The 24,947-nt window shown below is 51.7% G+C and overlaps 9 protein-coding genes across 9 annotated transcripts; 4 read left to right on the forward strand and 5 right to left on the reverse strand.

The window, feature by feature from the left end:
• Positions 1-307: 307 nt before the first annotated feature.
• Positions 308-1,195, forward strand: CKM354_000431900 (snoRNA-binding rRNA-processing protein IMP4; the record flags this gene model as incomplete). Its single annotated transcript, XM_044799553.1, has 1 exon — positions 308-1,195. One exon carries the CDS (start codon positions 308-310, stop codon positions 1,193-1,195), a length of 888 nt encoding a protein of 295 aa, XP_044655488.1.
• A 736-nt stretch (positions 1,196-1,931) lies between these two features.
• Positions 1,932-2,929, reverse strand: CKM354_000432000 (uncharacterized protein; the record flags this gene model as incomplete). Its single annotated transcript, XM_044799554.1, has 2 exons — positions 1,932-2,708; positions 2,843-2,929. 2 exons carry the CDS (start codon positions 2,927-2,929, stop codon positions 1,932-1,934), a joined length of 864 nt encoding a protein of 287 aa, XP_044655489.1.
• Positions 2,930-3,387: 458 nt separating this feature from the next.
• CKM354_000432100 (uncharacterized protein) lies at positions 3,388-4,343 on the reverse strand (the record flags this gene model as incomplete). The annotated part of the gene is made up of 2 exons (XM_044799555.1): positions 3,388-3,932; positions 4,016-4,343. The coding sequence occupies 2 exons, from the start codon at positions 4,341-4,343 to the stop codon at positions 3,388-3,390; spliced, it is 873 nt and encodes a 290-aa protein (XP_044655490.1).
• A 331-nt stretch (positions 4,344-4,674) lies between these two features.
• Positions 4,675-5,599, forward strand: CKM354_000432200 (uncharacterized protein; the record flags this gene model as incomplete). The annotated part of the gene is made up of 3 exons (XM_044799556.1): positions 4,675-5,008; positions 5,161-5,284; positions 5,371-5,599. 3 exons carry the CDS (start codon positions 4,675-4,677, stop codon positions 5,597-5,599), a joined length of 687 nt encoding a protein of 228 aa, XP_044655491.1.
• A 5,090-nt stretch (positions 5,600-10,689) lies between these two features.
• Positions 10,690-10,968, forward strand: CKM354_000432300 (uncharacterized protein; the record flags this gene model as incomplete). The annotated part of the gene is made up of 1 exon (XM_044799557.1): positions 10,690-10,968. One exon carries the CDS (start codon positions 10,690-10,692, stop codon positions 10,966-10,968), a length of 279 nt encoding a protein of 92 aa, XP_044655492.1.
• Positions 10,969-13,491: 2,523 nt separating this feature from the next.
• Positions 13,492-14,253, reverse strand: CKM354_000432400 (uncharacterized protein; the record flags this gene model as incomplete). The annotated part of the gene is made up of 3 exons (XM_044799558.1): positions 13,492-13,660; positions 13,720-13,789; positions 13,854-14,253. 3 exons carry the CDS (start codon positions 14,251-14,253, stop codon positions 13,492-13,494), a joined length of 639 nt encoding a protein of 212 aa, XP_044655493.1.
• A 414-nt stretch (positions 14,254-14,667) lies between these two features.
• Positions 14,668-15,822, forward strand: CKM354_000432500 (uncharacterized protein; the record flags this gene model as incomplete). Its single annotated transcript, XM_044799559.1, has 3 exons — positions 14,668-14,826; positions 14,876-14,925; positions 15,132-15,822. 3 exons carry the CDS (start codon positions 14,668-14,670, stop codon positions 15,820-15,822), a joined length of 900 nt encoding a protein of 299 aa, XP_044655494.1.
• A 234-nt stretch (positions 15,823-16,056) lies between these two features.
• Positions 16,057-16,939, reverse strand: CKM354_000432600 (uncharacterized protein; the record flags this gene model as incomplete). The annotated part of the gene is made up of 3 exons (XM_044799560.1): positions 16,057-16,291; positions 16,339-16,685; positions 16,835-16,939. The coding sequence occupies 3 exons, from the start codon at positions 16,937-16,939 to the stop codon at positions 16,057-16,059; spliced, it is 687 nt and encodes a 228-aa protein (XP_044655495.1).
• A 3,282-nt stretch (positions 16,940-20,221) lies between these two features.
• Positions 20,222-20,537, reverse strand: CKM354_000432700 (uncharacterized protein; the record flags this gene model as incomplete). Its single annotated transcript, XM_044799561.1, has 2 exons — positions 20,222-20,335; positions 20,403-20,537. 2 exons carry the CDS (start codon positions 20,535-20,537, stop codon positions 20,222-20,224), a joined length of 249 nt encoding a protein of 82 aa, XP_044655496.1.
• Positions 20,538-24,947: the final 4,410 nt, after the last annotated feature.

Here is a 24,947-nt window from a genome sequence, read left to right on the forward strand (position 1 = left end):
AGCGTTGGCCGGAATCGTGGCCGCGGTGGTGGTGTGACGGGTCGCGGGCCCGGCGCGGAGGGGGTGGAGTGATGCGAAGGAGCGTCGGGAGGGGGTGCTGGGGTTGTCGTCCTCGTCAGCAAAGGCGAAGGACCGGCGCACGTTGGTTGGTGCGAAGGGAAGAAGGTAGCAGTCTGGCGATGGCGGAAGAGCGTCTGGTCGATCCGCGCTTGGCGGTGGATTGAAGACCCTTGCTTCATCGAGACTTTATTTCTTTGCGCCGCTTGCTGCGACTGTGGCTTGCCAAAAGACAACAACTGCAGCCATCATGATCCGGCGACAAGCACGACAGCGTCGCGACTATCTGTACCGTCGCGCGCTGACGCTGCGTGATGCCGAAATTTCAGAAAAGCGTGCAAAGCTGAAAGCGTCACTGGCATCAGGCAAGCCACTCGATTCGAGCATCGCCAACGATAAAGAGCTGCGCCGGGATTACAAGTACGATGAATCGCGAGCAGATCGTACTAATGAAGAGGAGTTGGAGCTGGACGATGAGTATAGCTATCTCTCCGGAGTTGTCGAGCCACGAGTTCTCGTCACCACTTCTCGCGATCCCAGCAGCAGACTGGGTCAATTCTCCAAAGAAATCCGCCTTCTCCTTCCCACGAGCATACGACTGAACCGTGGAAATACCATCTTGCCCAATCTTGTCGGCAGCGCCAAAGCGAACGGTCTCTCCGATCTGATCCTTCTCCACGAGCACCGAGGCACACCGACCGCTCTCACCATCTCACACTTCCCTCACGGCCCGACAGCCTCGTTCAGCTTACACAACGTTGTTCTCCGCCACGATATTCCCAATGCATCCCGCGGAACCGTTAGCGAAAGCTACCCGCATCTCATCTTCGAAGGCTTTACTACCGCACTTGGAAAGCGCGTAGTCAAGATCCTCCAACACCTCTTCCCTCCCCGCGAGGGCGGCACCAAGCTCGGGTCACGCGTCGTCACATTCAAAAATATCGAAGACAGCATCGAAGTCCGCCATCATGTGTTCGTCAAGACAGGATACCAGAGTGTGGAATTGGCAGAGGTCGGACCACGAATGACGATGCGGCTGTTCGAGATCAGACAAGGTACCGCAGAGAACAAAGATGGTGATGTGGAATGGCATATGAACCAATACACGCGAACAAGCAAGAAGAAGGACTACTTGTGAAGGAAGCAAAACTGTGGCAAAGATATCAAGAGTCTCCCACGCAGAGACATTGCAGTGCTGGGAGCTGGAAATGCTCGTGCGAGTGAATTGCGAAACAATGCAAAGTCAGGTCTTGGGCGAAAGAAAGTGGTATTCGCAGGAGTTTTAAGCAAAGATTGAGGTCTACGAATGCACGAGGTGTGCGGCCCTAGGCTCTCAGGTGGCCAGACAGCGCATGCACACTGTAGCGCTATTGGCGGGGCTTTTTGCACCGGGCCACACCTGGGCTGAAGCGAGCGTCATGCCCATCAACAGCGCAAACTTGGAGACCAGTGAGACGTGGTCGTACTCGAGAGACGGGCGGCCTCCTCTACGAAGGCTGGAGGAACGTCGGCCATGGAGACATCCAGGAACTGAAGCGAAACTTCTCCAAAGTTCGGGGGCGATTATGAGGGTTGAAGCAAGTGAGAGGAAGGACACACGAACGCGTGAAGATCGTGTACTGCAAATAATTTGTATTCATGGCTTCTGCTGCTCAGTTGCACTGACAGCCAAGGAGCTGATCCAAGGATAACAGATTACGAAAATAGGGTTACGCCGTGTACTGTAGAGCGTCTGCAAGGGTCGAGCTTTCGGTCTTCCCATCGTATCCGCGATAGCAATCGCAACTGTTGCGCATCAGCGCAGTAGGTCATTCTTTTCCACCGGTCGTCAATCTCATCAATCCAGATCTCTCCTCCCATCTCCATTCCCCCCTCTACTTTGGCAGCAAAGCCTCCTTTTCCTCGTCCACATAAAGCCTCTTCATCTCTCCCAAACACTTCTCTGTCATACCTCTCGCGCCCAATCGCCTCACATCCTCCTCCAAAACCTCTTGCCTCAACTTCTCTCCATTCCAGATCAAGCCGAAGCTCGCATGACTCCATGCATTGACGCTTCCAACTGTGCCTTGCAGAATCACAGATCGAATGATGAAGTTCGGGGCCATTGGCGACCAGAATGCCACAATACAGAAGAATCCGGCAGACCAGAACAGCTGCAAATACGTCGCGATAGTCCTCGCCTGCGGAAGCAACTTGCGCACTGCTGCGGAAGAGATCATGACATCGCCATTCTCCGCGCTACCGTCGCAGGTTGAGCGAATCTTGGATTGCATCCACAGCCCGAATCCCACAATCTGCACCAACGGCACAGCGATCATGGTGGCAATGAGCACACACATCATTCCCATGACGCGGATTCCAAGTTGGAACCAGAAGCCTTCTGGGTATTGCGTGTCTTTGTTGGAGACATCGTCGTAGATCTCCCAGCTGCCGAGGATGACGTCTACGGTCCAGATGCAGGTTGCGAGGAGGGTGAACAGGACTGAAATAGCGAATTGGCGCTTGGAGAAGTGGTGGAGGAGGGCCTCGCGGGTTGAGAGAAGGATGGAAGATTGAGGAGAGGAAGAGGATGAGAGCTCCGAGCGGACTTTGAGGAGGTTGATGAGGGTTTGGAAGCTGAGGATTACAGCGGTTGTGAGGAGGAAGGAGATCTGAAGTATCTGGAGTTAGCTACGCGGCACTACTGCTTGTGCGGCTCATTTGCGTGCGCTCTTCCTAGGTTATAGCTGTTTCTGAGTTACAGGTGATGAAGGGACTTCAGTTGCTCCTCTTTCTCGAGACTTACCACGACCAAGCTTCCATTCTCAAGATCCGGCAGCGTTCTGTACGTCCATTGCTTCCTCCATTCTTCCGAGAACACGTCTTCGAACATATTCGGAGGTAGTTCAGGTAGTCGCGTTCGAGGGGGCGTGGCAAGTGGCTCGAGCCTGCGAGCTGCTAAAATGAGGGTCGCGGTCCTTTCGTACTGATCTTTGAGGCCGAGACTCAGTCCAAGAGCCGCCAGCAGCCGATATCGTGGTCGAGTTTGAGTACACAGAGGCTGCTGCGGCTGAGAGGGAGGCTGTGTTGTGAGGTCGCCGAGAGGGTCATCAGCCAAGGATTGAGCTATGACGTGGGTGAGCTAGGGCGTGCCTAAGGCCACCGCTGAGGAAATACAAGAGCCATGTTGATGAACACATTTTACGAGATCGGTCTTGTGGATTCTGCAAGAGACTTTTCTTGAGTTCGCCACTATTGGAATTAAACAGCGATGCCTACCTATCACGGCGCTCAAGCAGGTGCCCTGCATGGCCTATGTGCTGTTCTGATGCAGCCTTGACCACACTGGGCTCAAGGAGTCCTGGCATCGCTCTCTCCTTGCTGCCTTCTCTTAAGTACAGCAATGACTAGCCATCGCTTGCGCTCTGTATGGTCTTCTCTACCACCATCCCGCTCCGGTGACCACTCCCGTCTCACACCATTCGCATCCTCCTCATATATGTCCTCCACATCGAGGCCCTGCTGAACAGCCTCCTCGTAAAACCCAGCCAGCTTCGCGCGCCCAGTATGGAACCCTGCAATGGCAAGCACTTTCGCTGCCGGGTCAAGACTCAACATATGCAGCATGCTCTTGACCAAGTTCTCATGCTGATGCGGCATCCAATAACAATCTGCCGCGATGATCCGATCGAAGGAATGGGCATTCTGCTTCGCAAATTCGGACTCCACATCGCCCCAAGCGTAGCCCTGTACAGTACAACGGCCTGCTAAAGATCCGGGAATCGCATGCTTGACGTTTCTTCGAATGTTCTCCAATACCACGTCCGCTGGATAGTCAGATATCACCGTATCACTTGCTCCTGCGAGACAGGCTACAATGCCGCCTAATCCAACACCTACCGTTTTGGCAATCAGCCAGTTCTTGCTAAATGCACGTCTACAGAAAGGGGTGGAGATGCTGAACACGGGTTTGTCCCACCTGCTCCGAGTTCGAGGACTCGTTTATCTTGCACACGCCAGCGTTCATCAGACTCGTGGCTGATCATCTCGGCCATTTTTAATCCCGCATTCCACAGATATTGCGCGAAGAGTTGGCGATGATCTTCTTGCACAGGATCTGCAGTGCGAAGCTCGACATCGCCAAAGCGGGCGCTCTTATAGACGAGCAGACTGCGGTCGTCGCCATGGAAGTTTCGGAGGTCGTCGGGGAAGATGAGGCCGGCGGCGAAGGAGAAGATGTCCTCGGGTCCTTCGTCGTCAACGTCGGGTGACACAACTCGGACGAGATCCGTGAGAGACATCGTCATATGGTGACACACGCCGACGAGACCCAGAGGTGTGGAAGCGACCACTGTGGACGGTGGATTGTCGCAGGCATTGCGGAGGAAGCTTCGGTTTTGGCCTTGGCGGTCCATGTCGGACTTCCCAACGTCACTCTTCATGCTCCAAAAGCAACGACCCGAGCTTCGACGGCAACGCGGATCTCAAATAGCATCCCCTCATTGTGATACAGCAGCTATGCTTCTCTAGGTGGTGTCGTAACACGAGTAGGAAACCCTCATATTCCACGACTTCTAACAAATCAATCTCATTCCTACGTCTCTTCATTTTCGCAGGCAACTCACAAGAACCGAAATCATGGGCTCCGCCGACCAAGACAAACCTCTCTACACGCTCCTCTCCGCCACCCCATCTCCCTATGCCCGCAAAGTCCGCATCTCACTCCTAGAAAAGGGCATTCCCTTCAAGCTCCAAACAGAAGTCCCGTGGGACAGTGATACCCAAACACCCAACTACAATCCTTTAGAAAAGCTCCCTGTCCTCATCGATAATGCCACAGGCAAATCTGTGTACGAAAGCGCTTTTATTCTAGAATGGATCGAAGTAAAGCACAGAGATCGCGGACCGAAATTGATCCCTGCGGATGATGAGGAGAGATTACAGGTGAAAGAGATCGAAGTTGTCGCTGATGGTTCGTGTTGTTTCTCATCTTCGGCTTTGTCCTGCATAGCTTCTTTATCGGCTCTTGCCGTTCCAGAGTTCGTAACATCTGGACGTTGCCTTCATAGCACTCAAAACGCCCTTCTGCCATTGATTAGCTGACACTTCTCCCCCTCTATTCAGGAATATGTGACGCCCTGGTCCTCCTCATCTGGGAACGCAACCGCTCCAAAGAAACCCAATCCGAACCCTGGGCAGCCCGTCAAACCCGCAAAGTGACTGGCGGAATCAAAGCTCTAAACAACTGGTTCGTTCATCCTCTTTCATCTTCCTCTCAAGCGGCCAGCCCCTGCTCCTCCTCCTCCTCACTGACTTACTCATTTGCTTCCACAGGGTCATCTCCCGCCCCGACCCCTCCTCCCCCTACGTCCACGGCTCCAAACTCAGTATCGCCGACTTGGCAATTTGCTCCGTCCTAGGCTTCATGAGCGTACGATTTCCCGACCACGAATGGAAATCCCAATATCCAGAATTGAAATCTTACTGGGAAGGACATGAGAAACGGGAAAGTTTCAAAGCGACAGTACCAGTTGCGCAGACATACAAGGACAAGATTGTCTAGCAGAGATAATTTGGAGCCATAAAAGGTGAAGGTAGTGGGCAAGACGGAGGAGAACAAAAAGAAAAGGCACTGCTGTTGCATTCGAATACGTCACTCGCGTAATCTTTGCAAGGATTGAGGTAAAATGAATGTCGCAAGGCAAAACACTAACGGCTTCCAATAGATCATAGGTTCCGTTCTGCCGCGCTACATCACAGTGAAGTCCTCATCAATACATTTTTGCAGCGGCCAGGTCTCAACACATTTCATCTCAGGCTCATACCACGCGAACTGCTCCGCTTATTAAACAGAGTCCGCTCCTCGAAATCCCCAAAAACGTACTCTACAGCGCTACGCTCTACGATGTTAGCAATTGTCCAAACAGTACAATAAATTGCAACAGACTCGATTCATTGGTCTCACTAGAGGCTGATAAACCGAACGATCGATTGTACATTGCGATGGTCCAGTACGTACTAGGCTAGTACAGACTGATCTGCTGACCGTCCTGTCCACCCCTCTTATATTCCACCCCTTTGCAATTCTACCTTTCTAATCCCCAATGTCAACGCTAGTCTCATTGGAAATGGCTGACATGAGCCACAGCTCGCTTGAAACTGTCACTCCTCTAGCAGTCGCCATCAAAAGCAGGCTTGGTTCCAATATAGAAGCAGACATTGGCCATCTTCCTGTAATCCTCGGCGGTAGTCGCGCAACAGGTTCCCGCATCCCCTTGCTAGAGAAGCGAAGAAATTGCGTCAGTTTACTTTTTTTTCCTGGAACAGAAAGAAGAAGAAAACACAGAGGCTCTGCGTTATGATGAGTTTGAAGGAAGAGGAGGAGAACTTACCAATTTGATGCCGTTGTCGGAGCATCCCTTTGTAACGTCTGCTGGGTTTGCACCTCCCACACACCAGGCCCTTTGACCTGCGAGTGCTGGGACGGCTCCCAGAAGGGCGGCGGCGATGATGGCGGCGAACTGCATGGTTGGAGTTGTTGAAGATCGGGGAGTTTCTGTTGCTAAGACGGTTTGATGTTAGAAAATTGGATTGGGGGCTCGTTGCTTGGTTGATGCGGGAAAGCTGTACCTGATGTTGTTGATGGATGTGAGGGCGATGGAGCTTGATGCTTCAACAAAATGCAGGAGATCTGTCTGGTTTATGTACCGTGTCCTGCTGGCGGTCAAGATGCGCTCCCGGAGCCCGGATGGCCTCGGACGACACGATACGAGTGGCACGATGCTATAGCACGGATGGACATGTCCTATGGATGGCACAGACGGCAGGTCTTAGAGACAAAACGAGGGGCCACGATCGGACGAACAGCAGATTCTACTACTAACGCATGGCACGATGGCACAAACGGAGATTCTATGGAAATGGCACAGACGGCCAGGTCTAAGAGACAATACGAAGCGGCCGCGACGGCCAGGACGAACAGCAGATTCTCCTGATGGATGGTATGGCTCGGATGACAAGGTGCCGCTGAATGGCACTGATAGACCTCTTTGTTAGCGTTCTGGAACCTCGTTCTGGACCACGAGCACGCCGGACCGCAAGGTGTCGTGCAGTTTGCCCGTCACTTCCCCATGTGTCTGTTTGATGGCAGTAGTGGTTTATTGAGAGAATGGCATAACCACGGTCTTCTCGCTCCGATGACGGCGATGTACGGCCGTGACATGCCACAGATATTCTCATCAATAGATACTAGCTGAAAACGACACGTGCCTGTCCATTGTGAACTAGAATCTGCTGGCCATACATACGACTGACACCATGCGTATTTGTTCACTTGCTACTACCGAGAACCTGCCGAACGTAAGCGCTAAGTTCGTTCATCGTCGTTCAGTAGTGACTTCTGACTAAACTGCGCTAAGCAATTACCTTGGCTACAACCTTTTGTGTGGACCCTATGCCTCGACATTGCCAAACAGCGTTCTCTTACCGAGCGGGTATTACTGTTGATGAACATAGTAAGTGTTAGACTTCCCCAATATATCTCGATCGCCTGAATAATAAGCATTGTTTCATAGAATCAGGCACAAAGATTGTACTGAAAGGCGGAGGACTCAAGCACTCTACTGCAGAATGGCTTAGTCAAGGGGCATCAGCGCTAGCAGGGGTTTCCAACTTTACTTTCACCTATGTTTTCTCCTAGCTAGGACCCAGCTACCCGGGTCTTCGGGCTTTTGTCAGTATCATGCCACCTCCTCGCGAAGCGCGGGACGCGCGGAAAAAAGGGTGCAGAGCTGGTTTATAGCTGTCAGAGTTCTAGACCAATGTGATTTTGCCGAATTGCTCCTCTCTATGGGATTGCAAAGTTGGGGGATTTGTGTAAATTCCTCAGCTTCCAGCTACAACTACCTCTATTTGTACGTACGTGGCTGTGTTCATGAATTACAAACACCCTGCCCACCAGCTCCGAAAGGATTGAAGCAGCTTCTACTGCACTATAATATCTGTTAGGCCGAAGGTTTCCGATTTCACCAAAGGATCGAGTTGAGATCGATCGGTCGCAACTTACACAATCAGCATCAGTTACGCAGCCTCCTTGCCCGCCTCGTCCACAACGACCATCACCGCAGTCTTGCTGTAGAAAGCCACATGGGGCTCTGCAGAAGCCGTTGGTACCACAGACTTGACCTTCATTGCACTGTACCACCAGTCGTTAGTATATTGAGAGTCTTGGGTGGGAATTTGCATGTATGGCATTTGTGAACGTACGCATGAAGTTCGACATGTGAATTGGGGCGTGGAGCATGATGCTGGAGCCTGACAGGTTCCTGAGGCGCAGAGATTGCCGTTGCAGCAGTCCCCATCTACGGTGCAAGAATCGTTGAGCTCTTTGCATGGGACGATGCAGTCGCCGTTGGTACTGCAGGTGTTACCGGATGGGCACTGTGGCCATTATTAGTTCAACGAGATTGCCGGTAGGAGAAGGAGCTGCATACGCAGTTGCTGCCGCAGTCGACAGGAGTTTCGGAGGGGCATGTACAAGCTTGGTTGTTGCAGGTGGTCTTTGGAGCAGTGCACTGTAATTGCGGTCAGTGAAATGCCAATCTCGACTTTGGTCTTCATGATCAGGCTGACCATGTTTGTGCAACTTCCGCAAGTGTTCGGGTCGTTATTGCTCACACACTGGCCATTGCAGAAAATGTCTCCTGCTTCGCATTCGCAAGTGCCGCTGTTGCATGTTTGATCCGACGCACACTGTTCGATCATGAGTCTTTGGTTCCAACAGACCATCCCAATATCCCTTACCTTATTGCTGCAGCTACCACACGTGTTTGGGTCATTGCTATTAACACATTGACCACCGCACAAGATTTTCCCATCATCGCATTGGCACGTGCCGGCCGAGCACTTCTGGTCTGCCGCGCACTACTTCTTGGTCAGCAGAATGTTCCCTTGCCGCGAGCAACGAAGCACGCACCTTGTTGCTGCAACTGCCACACGTGTTCGGGTCGGCTGGATCGACACATCGACCACCACAGAAGATTTTACCATCATCGCATTGGCAAGTGCCGGACGAGCACTTCTGATCCGCCGCGCACTACCTCTGCGTCAGCAGAGTGTTCACCTACCACGAGCGATGAAACACGCACCTTGTTCGAGCAGCTTCCGCAGGTGTTGGGATCGGCTGAATCAGCACACTTATTATCACAAAAGATCTTTCCTGTATCGCATTGACACGTCCCAGCAGAGCATTTCTGATCCGCAGCGCACTACAAATTGGTCAGAAACCCCAGATTCTGACCAAGACTCCCAGGAATTCGCAAAGCTGACCTTATTCGTGCAACTGCCACAAGTATTCGGGTCGGTCGAATCGACGCATTTGCTGTTGCAGAAGAGTTGACCACTCCCGCATTGACATTTACTGCCGATGCACTTCTGCTGAGATGGACACTGTTCCCTTGTCAGCATGACGCCCTTTCTACCACTCTTTGTAGAAGCCGGGCTCCGCTACCTTCGTTCCACAAGCACCGCAATTCTTGGAGTCCTTCGTCGTGTCCACGCAAGTGTTCCCGCACGGCAATTTCGGACACTTGCTCAAGGTACCGCAAGCCTTTGGACAGCATGTGCTTTTGACGCAATCACAGAAGGATTTGATTTTCGCGTAAGGTGTGGATTTGAGTGCTTTCGGACACTTTTTGCGGTCGAGCCGGTTGCTTGCTGGAAGCGATTGGCAGAATTTCTGGACAGAGGCGTCGTTGCCTATCAGCTTTAGGAGGAAGGTGTTCTCGGCTACATGTCCGTTAGAATGTTGGAGCTGTCAGGCAGCATCAGCGTCTTACTTGAGGAGCAGGACGTGGCCCAGGCATTTGTGCAGCACAATGCCAGCCCGATGAGGACACCTAGCTGTACCATGATGGATCACGGGCTTCGTAGGATGAGTGAGAGCAGAGCTGCAGATGGAGAAGAGATGGGGCATCGCTGTAGGGAGCTCTGGACGGCTGTGCGGCCTACCTCAGCCAGCCACATTCTCGGAACACATATCATTTCGTTACAGCTAGTCACTGTCAAGACACTAGCTGCATTCTCAAGAGGCACTTCCTTGATGATTTCTCGAGATGGTGTCGATTCTCCGGAGCCGCGTTGCACTTGCGGCGCAGTGGCGCAGCTGTTTACGTGAAAAACAAGCCTAGATGCGGGCATGGACTTTTTAGCGTCAGCCACCAGTACACGTGCCATACTTCCCAAATGTTAGAACCGATCGTGCTGCATTGCCACGTGGTCGAGGATAAAATGTTAGCAACGCACAGAGCAGCGGAGGGAAAGTCCCACTCATATCTACCTGCACAAAGACCAACAGTACTACCGTCCAGGAAACCACAAAAGCAGAGGTCTAGAAAATCGCCACCAATCGGTTTCATTAGTACCATCGACTAGAATCCGGATTTACTTTTCGATAACAGAGAGGGTTCCGGACAATACTCCGAGCGGACGAGATACTTGGCCTTCACGCAACTGTGGTCATTCGTGCGAGAGAAGAGTGTTCCTCCCGAGCGTTTAGAAAATGTGAAAAAAGACGCTCAGGTGAGACTTAAAGGCTACCAGCACCACCACACGAGTGCCTCTCATGCTTGACAGCAACTTTCACACGCTTGCAACATGGCCCAATCGCTCACTCAGACAATGATGAAGCAGCCGGAAGCAATACCGGAGTCTCCAGGACTGGCTGAATGTGTCGTCGAAGCTACGCAGCCTGCAAGCCGATCCATCACAATTCTGCGAGACGACAACAACTTGCCTCCGAAGGCGATGATCCTCTACGACAAACTAGGTAACGTTTCAAAGGCCGGAGACCTGACCGCTGTGAAAGTGACATTGGCCAAATCTGGGGCCGAGCTGGGAGAGAACATGCACTGTCGACTTGAGAACCCTCTTTGATCCGTTGTCAGACAGCAACAATTCGCCATCGTGGAATATCTGTTGTCCGAGGGCACCGAAGTCACACCTACCGTCTTCAAGAAAGCAGATCCACAACAAAGACAGAATCGGTCTTCAATTGATTTTCGAGAAAGCGTGGCCCATTGACAGAACCATTCCAATTGAAAGAAACCGCCTGCGCTCGCGGATAGCTCGCCGATCTGGTTCGTCTTACCATATGCGTGACTGACATTTTGTCCAGATACGCGCTCGATGACGCTGTTACAATAAGATGATTTCTTGATCAAGATGCAGACCCAAACGCAAGCTATATGATAAGTAAAACTGTCCTCTCCACCACCGTTCAGAGGAACCAGGATCGATAGTGGGCTTCATTCATGTCCAATGCCAGACATCGGCAGAGAGGAAAGGGGCGAGCGGACAGGTCCTCAAGCCGTGTGAAGAGGAAGTGGCAAACCGCTGAGTCATTGTCCGACCTTTCACAACAAGCTGGAATCACAACACAGCCTCACAGCTTAGACAGACTTAGGTCTCTTGATAGATCGGAACTTCCAGAGTCTCCCACAGCTGGCAAGTCATAGAAAGTCGGTTCGGTGGGCGAGGGTCGCCACAGACCAAGCTTACCCGGCAATCTCTTGACACGTAGAGACACGCACTCTACAGCGAGCGCTATGCTCTACAATATTAGCGATTGTTCCAAAAAAAAAACAACCAGTACAAAATACGACGCAAACAGACTCAATTGATTGCCAACGACCAACTCTACTCTAGAAGTCCAGTACGTAACCAAGTCGTACTCAAAGACTCCTAACAACACACTGCCTGCGCGCCCTCTTCCATCTCTCCAGTTCTAACCTCGAACACCTAGCTTGCGGACACGATCACCAGAGCCATCACAGCTAAGCTAACATCAAACTGCTGTGCTTGCTTACCAGCAGTTGCCTCCAAACTGAGGAGTCTTCCCGATGTAATAGCACACATTCGTCATCTTCTCACGGTCTGCTGCGGTAGTCACACAACAGACTCCTGCATCTTTGGCCTTTTTGAGGCGAGAAAGCGTTAGCTTAACAAGGCGGGTGGGTAAAGGGCAAAACAAAAAAAAAACAGGTTACACATACCAATTTAATTCCATTGTCGATGCAGCCCTGTTGAACTTCTTGTCTGCCTGCCCCAGGACACCAGGCAGCTTGTTGGGCCAAGGCAGGAGCAACGGCTCCGAGAAGGGCGGCGGCGATGATGGTGGGGAAGTGCATTTTGTCGTTTTCTGAGATGGATGATGTTAGTGGAGACAATCGGGGGCTTTTCTTGGTGCTTGATTAGCATGAGGGAAGACTCATACCTGAATTCGTTCTTTTGATAGGTTTGAAGAGTGATAGTTGGTTGATTGAAGGGCAATGGAGAGCTGGTTGATGCAAACCAAAAATGCAGGAGATCTGTATAGTTTATATATTCTACTGTCAAAGAGATAAGCCGTAGAGACCAGACCGCTCGGACACCACGTGTCGCACGATACGGTCACGAGGCCGACCGTATCTACCTCGTGGCGATAGTCAAAAGGATCCAGTTTGACATATTCCTTGAATAGTTCTTGGCTAAGCAATAGAATCGTGTTGCTGAATCTCGGAAGACAGGCTGCGGTGGTGCTACGGTTTCGAAGCCACCCATGGCTCTCCGGAAATCCCAATGTTTTCCCAGGAAGCCCTCAGCGAGAGGATCGTACTGGTATTCGAAGGGATTCTGTGGATCTCAGCTGTGTAATCGGTACGCTGGGATCGCGCCAAGGGGAATGATTGTAGTCACAGATGGAGATTTTCCTATTCACTGAGGAGAGACAACACGGACATAAGCAGGATCACGATACTGTAGGATGAACAGCAGATTCTGCTGACGACGGCACCACCGACGACAGGTTTTCCCTGCCGGCTGACTTGGGGAGATACCGCGGGTTTGACTTTTGTCAGCGTTAAGTTACTGTACTGTACGACATCTCTCGGAAAGCACGGAAGTCGCTTACATAGCCTCAATCTAGGTGCGACAGATCTAACGTACGAACGAGACTCAGAGAGGGAGACAAAGAGAGACAGAGAGTAAGAAAGAGAAAGATCTGTGCAATTGTCTGTCGGGGGTATCCTTCGACATCATCGTCTTCTATGCTACCCTATCATTTTTCAGTCACAGACCTGGAACTCGAAGCAAATAACAACGGAGCAGCAGCACAGAATTTCGGATATACACAGCCATATCTTCAGCTAAGCTGGGGTTGTACGTGTCTGCGTTACCAACGCCCTGACCGTTTTCACTTCCGAATGGATAGCCTGTTTCGACTAATGCCTCGACTGCGGCTTCTGACACGGCAGCAGTCCAAGGAGGATTAGAGAGATCAATGCCAGACGATTGGAGACCGAGTAGATTGAAGATGACCTCTTGGTTGATGAAAGGCGGCGACCAAGAGTTATGATGGGTTGCGATGTACAGGTGAACACGAGGACCATTTTTGACAGAAAGGCCAGCGGCAGTTACGTCTCAACTCCATGTTCGTCGATTCTGCAAAGGGGCCGTGCCTGCATCCGAGTCCTCGCTGTTCTCGCCTCCAGAATTCTGGTCTCTGTACGGGCTGCTTTTGTTATCCCTCTCCGCCATCTGTTGATCCACATGAAGGGTGCTCCTGGCTCGCTTTTTCTTCGGCCGACACCTAAAGACATGTCAGTGATCGCAAGCCTACAAGTTCGCGCTTTGTCAAGTTTGTCTTACCACCAGACAACCAGACCTGTCAGTAAAGCTAAGCCGACAGCACAGCCGACTCCGACACTGGCTGCCATTCCTGGCTGGATGCCAGTAATACTTTTCGCCGTGTTATTGCTGGTCCGTTATATTGACATACTGACCTGTGGACATTTCATTACCACTGTCGCCAGGACGAGGACTGTCGCTAGGAGGAGCACCGTCGCCAGGAGGAGCACTAGTAACTAAAGGTGGTTCGGTACAGACGATCTCGGTCACAGTCTGTGTACATGCGCTGCGCGTCGAACTCGTCGCCGTGACATTCACAACATAAGAAGGGCTGCCTACGACTGTTGACGGCTTCAGCTTAGTGCATACTGGATCCAGATTATCAGAGATTGTTTCAGTAACCGTAATGAGTTCACATGTTTCGTTGATCCTGGTCATGGTCATGTTGCCATTGTTGTCTCCAATATAGCTTTTGTAGAATTTCGAGGGGCCTGCCGTCATAGAGGCGGTCGTTTGGCTGCTCATGGGAGTAGGGGCAGAAGTGAGTGTAGCCATCCTGTTGTGATGTGCGCTTTTCCTCTCCGAGTGTTCAGAAGTCGACGTTCTTGAGGCCACTTGACAGGAGTGGAATTTCTAAAATGTTGCTGTAGTTCTGCCGCCGGTGAGTCTGAAGAAGAAGCACAATAAACGTGGGCAGAAAAGCTGCTCACAGGGAGCCCAGCCTTACGTCCTCGAAAGGCTGAGCTGCGGCTGTGTTGCAATCCCTCAAGCCACCATGCAGGAGAAGCCAAATCTGCGGTTGGTCAACGAATCACACAAAAAGTGGCGGCAAGGCTGCTGAGATCTGTATCACTACATATTCAAGCATTTGCTTCCGCAACTAGTACACCTACATACTTGGTTTTCTCCAGCTGCAACTCAGACCGCTGCTCCGTACGGCCCGTCCAGACTCCTCATTTGCCACAAGCGATGGCATGCACAAATCTGAGCTCGAGATATGACTTTGGCGAGTACGTTTCGCTGCTCCAGCAAGGTGGACAGGTCGACAGGCTCCTGATCCAAAGCTGCCGACGGGAAGTCTGTACAGCTTTATGGGGACAAGGTAATCCAGATATATCTGGTGTTGGTGTAAGACGTACCCGTCGTCCAAATGCCCCATAGCAGCTGACTTGTGAAGATGATTGTTAGCTACGCGCTTGAGCACGGCTTCGGCTTGCTCTTCGTCCTGTTCGTCCTTGTCTCCAGGCAGCTCCAGTCTCAAATGGCATTCCATAGAGGCTGTAGCAGACTCTTGGGCGTATTCCATGATTGTGCAGCGTTCCTTTGCCTCTCGATACAGATCGCGGCGATGGTAGTCTTGATCAAAGAGGCGACAGGAATAAGCACGTCAGGCATGGGAGATGGATCCGTCCGGGTGACTGAGGCGATCTCAGTTTTGACTTTGCTTCCGTTGGTCTATGCACCGGTCTTGCTTCCATGGATCCCCTTTTCGAAGGAAAACCACTTGGAGATCCATCCACGCCGATTGACAAGAGACAACAAGACAAGCGGTTCGCTCTCCTCCTCGTCTGCTGGCTATTGGCCTTCTATCCATTCTACAGCAAGCTGAACAACGTCTTTGGGCCAAGCAAGATCTCGGACTCAGCTGGATCGGACATTTCGGTGGAGCAATTTGGTGTGGTTCAAGAGATCTGCTTTGAAGGCGTAACACCAATCTCTCACTCGGAAGATCTGTTTATGTCAGCGTTATCGATCCTGGCATACATCCCTTTGTCGCTACTCATCATCGGTCGGATCTTGTTCTTGGGGATCCAGAAGCATCATGATGAGTCGAAGTTTTATCTCAGGCTTCGGTCATTAGGCCAAGGGTTGGCTGGCAGATGGATAAAATCAATCACTCTGGGCTGTCTTGGACTGACCCCCTTGCTGGCCTGTGGCCTACTGTGGACAATCATCCGAGTTGTCCAATTCCAGAACGAGCTTGGCAAAGCAGTCGGTTCGAGTGATGCCGACCAACAGTGGACTTTCGGGCAGGTAGTCGCGGTCCTACTCTTCACACCAGTGCTTGTTGAGTGCTGGATGTTGTTCGGCGAGAAGAAAGTTGGTATTCTGGAGAAGATGTAGCAAAGGCGGATCTATCTCTGTCGCAGAGGATCAAAACGTAACGAAGGTTCGTACACTACATCAATCGTCAATACAGCGCCTGCAGCGTTATATGAGCCTTCCGCTTTCAGTCGTTCCGAGCATAATAGGCCAACCGAAGCAGCCGAAGTCGCGCCCTGACGTCTAGTACTTAACATTCCGATGTGAGAAAACACCGAGAAGCAAGATCCAAAAAGCAGAGCGACCCATCAACAACTAAGCCAACATCAAAGCAAAGTTCGGATGCTTCTTTCTCACATGTCTCTTTCGGTTGTCCTTCCGAGCAAAGCCTAGTAAATGATACTTGCAAGTCTGCACAGGACATTTGTACTCGTAATCGAAGCCGCTTTCATGAACGCTCTGCCAATGTCGTCGGAAGTCCTTGGGATACTTGAAGGCTTTCTCGCACAGCATGCAGAAGCGATCTGCTGATGGCGGAGCATCCGTGGGTCTGTAACATGGTTAGCAACCTCATTTCAGAATACATGTTTGACGTACGGCGAGAAAGCGTTCTCATCGGAGAATGGCTGGTTCGGGGCCTGCGGAGAGGATACTGCTAGCAATGCTTCTTGATTCAGATTTCGGTCTGCGTTCCATTGGAGTAAGACGTCCTCGTCCAGTAGACGTGGGTCGATGGCGGTCAACGGGCAAAGTACGTCGGCCGACGTCCTGAGAGATTGGTCTTCCTGGAGGAAATGACCATCGTAGTCAGCGTTCCAAGCCTCAATCTCGGCGAGAGACGGAAGAGTGAGCTCCTCGAGACTGAAGTATGCAACATTGCGGTCTGAAGTTGTATTACCGCTCAAGCCAGTGGTCGAGTGATGAGAGTGAAAGATGTTTGTGAACTGTGGAGAATAGTCAGCAAAATTGATACCTGACTGCCTGATCTCTTTGGTAAGATGTAAGACGTGTGCAATTTACTGCAGTGATGCCTAAGGCGTTTGTGTACGCTCCGTGGTTTTGTGGCGGCCTGTGATTGGTCAATGCAACATACCGGGCATATGTCACTTGCGCTGTGGCCGCCAGAGGACAGTCGGCCCTGGCTCCAGGTCGGGCCGGCTTCGCATCCCGACTTCGAACAACTCTCTGCTTCCTCCATGCTCCTATACCAATGTTTGGATGCAAAATCACGTCGGAACGCTCGACACGATGAGAGTAATACTCGTCACCATCTGCACCGGCCTCACTTTCGCAAACCAGGCCAACAGTGCCGCCGCGACCTCGCCAATCGCAGATTTCGAGTCCCAGAAAGCGTACGAAACGACCGATTGAGCGACTCCACGGTTCGTCTTCGAGCGTCGCCACCTCGCAAGCGATCCAGCGGTCCCAGACAATACGATAATACTGTAAAGGCTGAGTACTGGCGCTTACAACGCCGCCAGCCAGGAGAAATAGCAGGAGAAGGCCTCGCACGTGACGCACGTGACTTTCAAATGCAAGCGAATATATGGATATCAGAGCCCATTGGAGGCTATCAGAGCTCAGCAGACTTCGCCGAGAGACTGCGGACCTGTTTCAGACCCCTCAGATGGGCTCAAAGGGCCCCAATCGATGTTGCTGCAAACACGGTGAGGAAACTCCCATGTCAAGACAAGTCAGCTCACATGGTAGCAGCTTGCTCTGGCTCCGGCCAAGTCATGGCTCTTTTTGAAGAGGTCACAGCTTGAGTGTATGGCCGTCTCAGTGCTCTTGATGCTTCACGAAGCTCCTCCACGATCCATTACATGTGTGAAGCAAGCTCATCTGCTCGAGTAGACTTGCATGGGGCGGAACGCTGGCTTCATCTACTGAATCAATATGTGTGTTGTGCTCGGAGACTGAAAGCGTCTACAGATCTACTAAACATCCAGTCGTCCACCTAGTCACGCATGCGAGGCATTTTCTGCCTCGTCGTACCCATCAAGCACGCTTGGTAGCTCGACACTCTACCACCTTGAGAGCACCACAGCCTCAACCCCCGAGTTTCCCCTCAATCTTCAGTCGCATAGCAACAGTCGCCAGATACATATAACGTGGGCCTCTTCACTTTTCGATATTTGGTCGGATCAATTCGGCCAACTGGGCTGTGTCGAAAGCTGCACCTGGACGGCTGGCCGTACACATCCACCTCCACTATCATGCCTTCGCAAAACTGGACAGATGCCGACATATCACACACCAACCACACAGCTTTCTGGTATCAAGTTCTTGGCACCATCATCATTTCCATCGTGGGCCCCATTTGCGCATGTGTGCTCATACTTCGCCTGACTGGCAGCGCTCGTCTGTGGATATGGGCCACGCTCTTCATATGGATCAACGTCTGTACTTTCACGAACATACTGGTCCACACTGGAATCTCGGCCTCGATGCTGGGCTACAAGATTATAATACTTCCAAAGATTCTTCCGGACACCTGCGAGAAATGCCGCCACGGAGAGCTGGAGTAGGGCTTGTAAAGAGCAAGTACTTTTTGACTGTGACTTTTGTCATGCCAAAGTAGGAAGAAAACACCAACTTTATGGGTATCGACATTCCTGACAGAAGGGATGAACACAAGACGTTACATTGCTGCGCTCTCGCGTTGTCTATCTGTTCAAACATATCGACTTCTGGCCTACTCTCGAGCGAAGAGGTATAGTGGATGATCTATACCCTCTCCTGAGTCTCCTCGAGTTTCTCTCCTTTCCTCTCGTGTATTGAATCCTAGACCTTTCTGTCCGGGCTTTCACTCAATACCGACTTCTATGCAATACGAGGCAGTCGTGCGGTATGGTATATATTGTTGCCGTTTTCTCTATTTATATCCTGTATTAGTCGAAGACTATGTAACATGGTACCTTCCTAGAGACAGTCGTGTGTTACAAAAAACCGTATTGTCGATGGTGCCTGTTTAGTGTCTGGAGCCACCAAGGGAATACTGCATACATATCTCGTGCCCAGATGCTGCCTCAGGCGCTTGCCGAGGCTCGCTCTTGGCGGAAAGCATTGCCACTTCACCACAACCTTCAGGAACAAGCCACAAGGCCCGAGAAGGAGACACCAGATATATCGTCTTCTATTGGGACCACTGTACACAGATCCATGTACGAGCAATTTGGACCAGATCAGTCGTGATGCTCGATTTCACTCCGCGATTCACGCCGCGGACATCTTGACCCGATCCGCTCAGAATTTTATCACGACATCTGCTCAAGCATATCCAATAATTGCGAAGTACGAGACACCTTCGTGGCTGACACTTGGGCGTATTTTGGCTCAAGTACCCTCTTAGATTAGGTTGTTGTATTTGGTGCACAAGAGCCACCTGGGGTTGTAACAGTAGCACACTATGAACCCAAAAGCAGACCAACTCGTCTCATGGCTTGCGCAGGGAATGCCAGCACTAATAACCAGGAAACCACAAAAGCAGAAGTCCAAGTTCTTTGAAAAGCCGACAAACTTGATATCGGGCTTTCAATTAAAATGTCTGAGAATGACCTGGAACTTTGAGTGCCAAAGACAACGGCAGCAATTCACGGCACAGAGAAAGCTGGTGCGTATGCTCTGACCTCTCTCTCCAATGCTTTTACTGTTTCATCTAGGTAAGTGCAATGTCCTCGGCACCCAGTTCAGATCCCACTTTGAGATGGCGAAGCTGCCCAAGTGCTCTGACCCTGTGGTCACCCATGCAAGCGAACACCCAAACATTTGGAACGGGGCATTCTTTGTGATGATAATGGTTGATCACGCCGGAGAGGGTCTCAATGTAATCCGATGGCCGGTGCATGGCACTGTATTCAGAACACTGAACCGGCACCTACCATACATCTGGAATGTCGCCGTCACTCGAGGCGTGTCTGGAAGGAGACAGAAACAAATCGGCGCTCGAGGCATGCAGATGATCTTGAGTAGCCTTGAAGCAATACACGTCCAATCACTCATTCAGGATGGAGGCCCTTAGGCCGTGTGAAGCGAATGCAAACTGCTGAATTATATCCGACCTATAATAACGAGCTGGCATCACCACACAGCCTTACAGCCTGGACAGGCCTTGGGCCTCTTCATGTACCAGAATTTCAAAGTCTCCCATGACTGACGAATCATGGTAGAAGATCGGTGGACGAGGGTCGCCATAGACCAAGCTTACGCGGCACCTCTCAACACGCGGACACGCACTCTACAGCGCTATGTCCTGAGACACTGGAATTGTTCAAACAGTACAATGCGGCTCAACGGACTGGATTGCTGGTACTGGAGGCTGCACCACACACGATCAACTGTGATGTGAAATTCCAGTATGTACTAGGTTTTACTAACTACTACCCACGCTGCGCCCCTCCTAATTCCACCCCTCTCGTTCCACCTCGACCACCAGTCTGTGAACATGCCTGACCTGAGCCTCAGCTGACTCAAGTGCTGCTTACAAGCCGCAATCACCACCGTACGTAGGCTTGGCTCCGAGGTAGAAGCAGACCTTCGTCATCTTTTCATAGTCATCTGCGGTAGACAAACAACAAGTTCCTGCATCTCTGGCCTATGGCGAATGCGTCAGTTATCTTTAAAGCGGTGTGTAAAACAGGATCAAACAGGTTTATTCGTACCAGTGCGAGTCCGTTGTCGGTACAACCCTTTTGAACTTGGCCCGCATCGGCACCACCAACACACCAGGCTGCTTGTTTTGCGAATGCAGGAACGGCTCCGAGAAGGGCGGCGGCGATGACGATGGCGAACTGCATGGTTGGAGTCGTTTTGAAGTAGAACAAATCGGGGAGTTTTTCGTTGCTGCGACGTTTCTGATGTTAGAGAGAACTGAGGGGCTCGTTGCCTGGTGGGAAAGACTGTACCCGATGTTGTTGGATGCAAAGTGATAATTGAGAACGATGGAGCTGGATGATTCGAGACGAACTGCAGGAGAATCCGTCTGGTTTATATATCCTGCTCTCAAGTATGGGCGCAGGAGTCCGGATGGCTTCGGATAAGACGAGTGGTCCCGTTGGCCATGGATAGAGATTTTGGTGCTATGGAAGACTTTCCATCTGTGCCATCCATAGCACGAAACTTCCATCTATGGCTGACGGGACCACTCGTGAGGGACACGCCCAGGACAGGACGGGCCCAAGACAGGATGAACGAACGGCCGACACACTCCGAGTGGTTCACGATAGCACGGGGAGAGATATTCTCAGGATGGCACAGACGACAGGTCTCAGAGACAACGTGAAGGGGCCCACGATAGGACGAACAAGCAGATTCTACTGATGGCATGGACGACAGGTTAAACCGGCCGACTAGGGGGTCACCTCGTGTCTAGAATCCTGTAGGCTCGTTCTGAGCTCAGACTAAGGCGGACCGCAAGGTGTCGTGCAGTTTCCTCATTCCTTCAGTAGGAGTTGTTGAGGCAAAGGCATAATCATGGTCCTCTCGCACCGAAGATGGAGGACAATCGGGCCGGGACAGCTACAGATGCTCTCCATCAATACTCACTGTTGAGAACAACACCCTCCTGTCCAAATTTTGTTACTAGGATCCATAGGTTGCGCAATTAATACCATACGTGTTTGTTCACTTCTGTTACCGATGTCCTCCCGAACCCTAAAGGCTAGAAGTCCAGCTTAAGGGCTGTAGAATGTTTCTCGTGTAATGTTTTCTAGCTAGACTCTATAAGGCAACTGCACAACTACCTTGACTACCACGTTGTGTAAACCCCCTATGCCTCTATGCTGCCAGCCAGCGTGCTCTTATCGTGAATATAGTACTGTTAATATGCTTAGTAGCGCCAGGCGTGCCTATTATTTCTGGATCGCCTTCCCAATAACAAGCATCGTTTTATAGAAATCAGAGAATATAGAGAGATTGCAGAGAAAGGCGGTAGAATCAAGCACTCTACTGCAGAATGGCTAGTCGAAGGGGTAGTCAGCACTCTACTGCAGAATAGCTAGTCGAAGGGGTAAATCAGCGCTAGCAAGGATTGACCAAATATTCCTTACACTTCTTTTTAACCTTGGGACCTGGCTACCCGGGCTTTCGGGTTTTCTTCAGCATCATGCCACCTATTGGGAATTGCGGAACGCGCCGAGACAAGCAAGAAAGAAAATACAGAGCATCCTCTGTAGCTGTAAAATGTCTAGGCCAGCGTGATTTATCACAGGATTGGCACCTCTATCTCAAAACGCCACAAGGCGGGAACATCAATACTGGATGACGCCTAAGCTTCAACATACTCTTGTCTATAAGCCAAATCGAATGGAATGGAAGTTGGAAGTTGGAAATCGGAAATGTCTGGTGCTCGATATATAGAGCGTACGGATCTAGCTGGAGGCATAGAACGGCCATCGTTCTCCCATTCCATGCAATCTCACACCGTACTTCGAGCTGTCCAAACAAGGTATTTATCTCGTCCCCTCAACCGATTGACCATTCCGAGCAGCGCCGTACCTTCCGTGTCCTTCTAGCGTAAGAGAGAACAGGAGGCCCATAAATGAAGAAAACATCCGCTATTCCTACTTCCCTGCCGACAACATTGCGCTCCAGATCAGCAAGCAGCGGGCGGGCTTCAAAGAATAACAATCCCTGTCTTCTTGTCCCACTAACGAATTAATCACTGACGTTCTACAACATTCCACGCACTGTCCGCACGGGAAGGGCGACGCGTAGCTTGTTTAGTTCATTTCTCAGGGCCAAAAAGAGCCTGTATGTCTTGCAATGATAAGAGCGATGGTTTCAGAGCCTCTTCTTCCTTGAAACCCAAAAAAAAAGACGTCCACAGTTTCTACATCGAACGATCAATCGATCGTCTTTCCGAAACTCCAAGTTTTCCGAGGAGAGCGCAACGACATCTAAGAAACAAGAATACTTGTTGGAAAGTGCAGTCCAGTTGGACATTCTGATGATTTGATTTGATTGATTCCTACACGGTTGCAGCCGCCACGGAGGCAGCTATGCCCGGAAGCAAAGGTGCGGCGGTCTGCCGACGCCATCCCAAATGGGAGTAGCCCCACTTCGCCAATGTCACCGCAGTAAACAAAGACCAGCCGACCCCTTCACCCTCACTCTGCTCTTCAACCACCACCTGTCTTTGCCGGCAAGTTCTTCCAGGTGGTGGTTTTCTCTCTGCTGATTGCTATATGCTAGGCTCCTCGAGGCTGCGCCTCATCTTTTCGCCATCTGTGTACCTACTGTCTCCGCCCAGCGCTCGACGTCGTCTACTCCTCCCCGATCCTATTCTGCCCCAGGATCTGCGCCTGTTCTATGAAATGGATGGTCTTTGTGGCTAGCTTGTGGCTATTCAGGATAGTCCGGAGGTTGGTGCGGCCAGGAAGTCCGCCGAGGTGCTCCTTGCGCAGGTCGCGCAGTCGGCGACACGTTAGAACCACGTGTCGGACAGTTTGTCGTCCTTCGCGGCAGTGGCACATAGGGTCCCGGACGCCGGGGACGTTGCGGTTGAAGAGGAAGTCCTGGAGCCCGATTTTCTCGGTGCGGAGCTGAACAAGCAGCGCGCTTTCCCGCTTGGACAAGCCGCTGTGGAGTTGGAGGATGCTCTTGCTCGGGATTGGAGTGTACCTGAATGAGGATCTCCCTGTCGTTCCCGTGCGCCACGTACCCTGCCACTTCTTCTCAGCTTCTTCTCGACTCTTTCGCTTTAGCGTAGATAGGACGGCATAGAGTTCCTCGGGCTGGGCGGCTCTGTCGGCCGCTTCGCTGCTATCTTGCCCTTCTCTCCAGCCTGTGGCTTCTTTAGCTGCAATATCAGCGGCCTCATTTCCTTCAATGCCCTCGTGGGAGGGGATCCACCGGACTGTGACGGTATGACCTTTGTCTTGTAGCGTGTCTGTTCGGCAGGCGATTTGCTTTAGGATATACGCTCCGGTTCGTCCTTCGGCGCGGACGAGCGAGCGTATGGCTGTTTGGTTATCGGTCCAGATGGCGACCTGCCTCGGGCTGGAGGTGTCCTCCAAGATGTTTTGGGCGATCTGTAATGCGAGGTTGATGCCTTGCAGCTCTGCAGCGTACACGGTTGACGTTGCGTCTGTCCCCATATACGTCCTCTCTATCCTGTTTGCGCTTAGGCACACGGCTGCCGCTCCTATGTAGCCTCCAATGCCGCTGCCATCGGTATAGATACAGATATTCTCTGCCTTTTTGCTCTCGATATCATGCCTGCTGCGTGCTTCTTCCGTATTGTCGACGTAGATTGTCGGGCCTGTCCGCCAGGGCGCGTCGACGAAGGGCGGTATGTGCTCCAATGTGCGTAGGTTGATCGCTGCATAGGCTGCGACGGAGCGTCGTACCCTTTCGAAAGGACTGGCGTATCTGTCCTGCCGGGCACTGATCGCACGTGTCTGCACTGTACCCGGGTCCTTGCTCGCAAGTATTCGCACCACTGCGTCGGCGTTATGTTTTTCGATTTGTTGCTCGACTGGGAGGAGGAAGGTCTCGATGTTCAGCGCGGCCGTCGATGTCGCCCGGTACGCGCCACATATCGTTCTCGCAGCTCTAGCCTGAAGCATTTGGAGTGTCTGCAGCGTCTTTTTCGTGTATCCGCAGCCGCTGGTCCGGCCCTGCGACCAGACTGAGCACGCGTACATCATTTGTGGGATGGCCACTCCTCGGTAAAGTTTCCGCATCTCAAGCATCTTGACTCCCCAGGTAGAGCTCCCAAGCGAGTGGAGGGCGCTAATAGTGTTGGAGACTTTCCGCTGTATCGCTTCAATATGTGGCTTCCAGTGTAGCTTGGTGTCCATGGTGACGCCGAGATACTTGCACGTTGCCTTCGGTGCGATATCGCACCAAGGGGTCTCGATGCCTTTCTCGAGGTCAAACCGTGTGCGGGAGCGCGTGAAGTGGGTGAGCTGGAATTTCTCGGGAGCGAACTTCGATGCGTGGGTGCGTGCCCAGTGCTGGGCCTTTTCTAGCATTTGCTCGAGCTGGGAGCACGTGTCTTCTGTAGAGTCACCCCAGGCGAGAAGTGCGGCGTCATCGATATATCCCGTAACAGCTGTGGTGCTCTCCGGGTCGCTTTCTGTGTTGCTTGGCTGAATAAGGCTAGAGTTATAGTAGATATACAGGATGGGCGACAACGGGGATCCTTGCGGGATACCTGTAGATACGGTGTATGGTGGGGATTGGAAGCCGTCAAGTACAACGTT

The sequence above is a fragment of the Cercospora kikuchii genome, assembly GCF_019650295.1.
Source record: "Cercospora kikuchii DNA, contig_00002, whole genome shotgun sequence".
Taxonomy (NCBI): Eukaryota; Fungi; Ascomycota; class Dothideomycetes; order Mycosphaerellales; family Mycosphaerellaceae; genus Cercospora; species Cercospora kikuchii.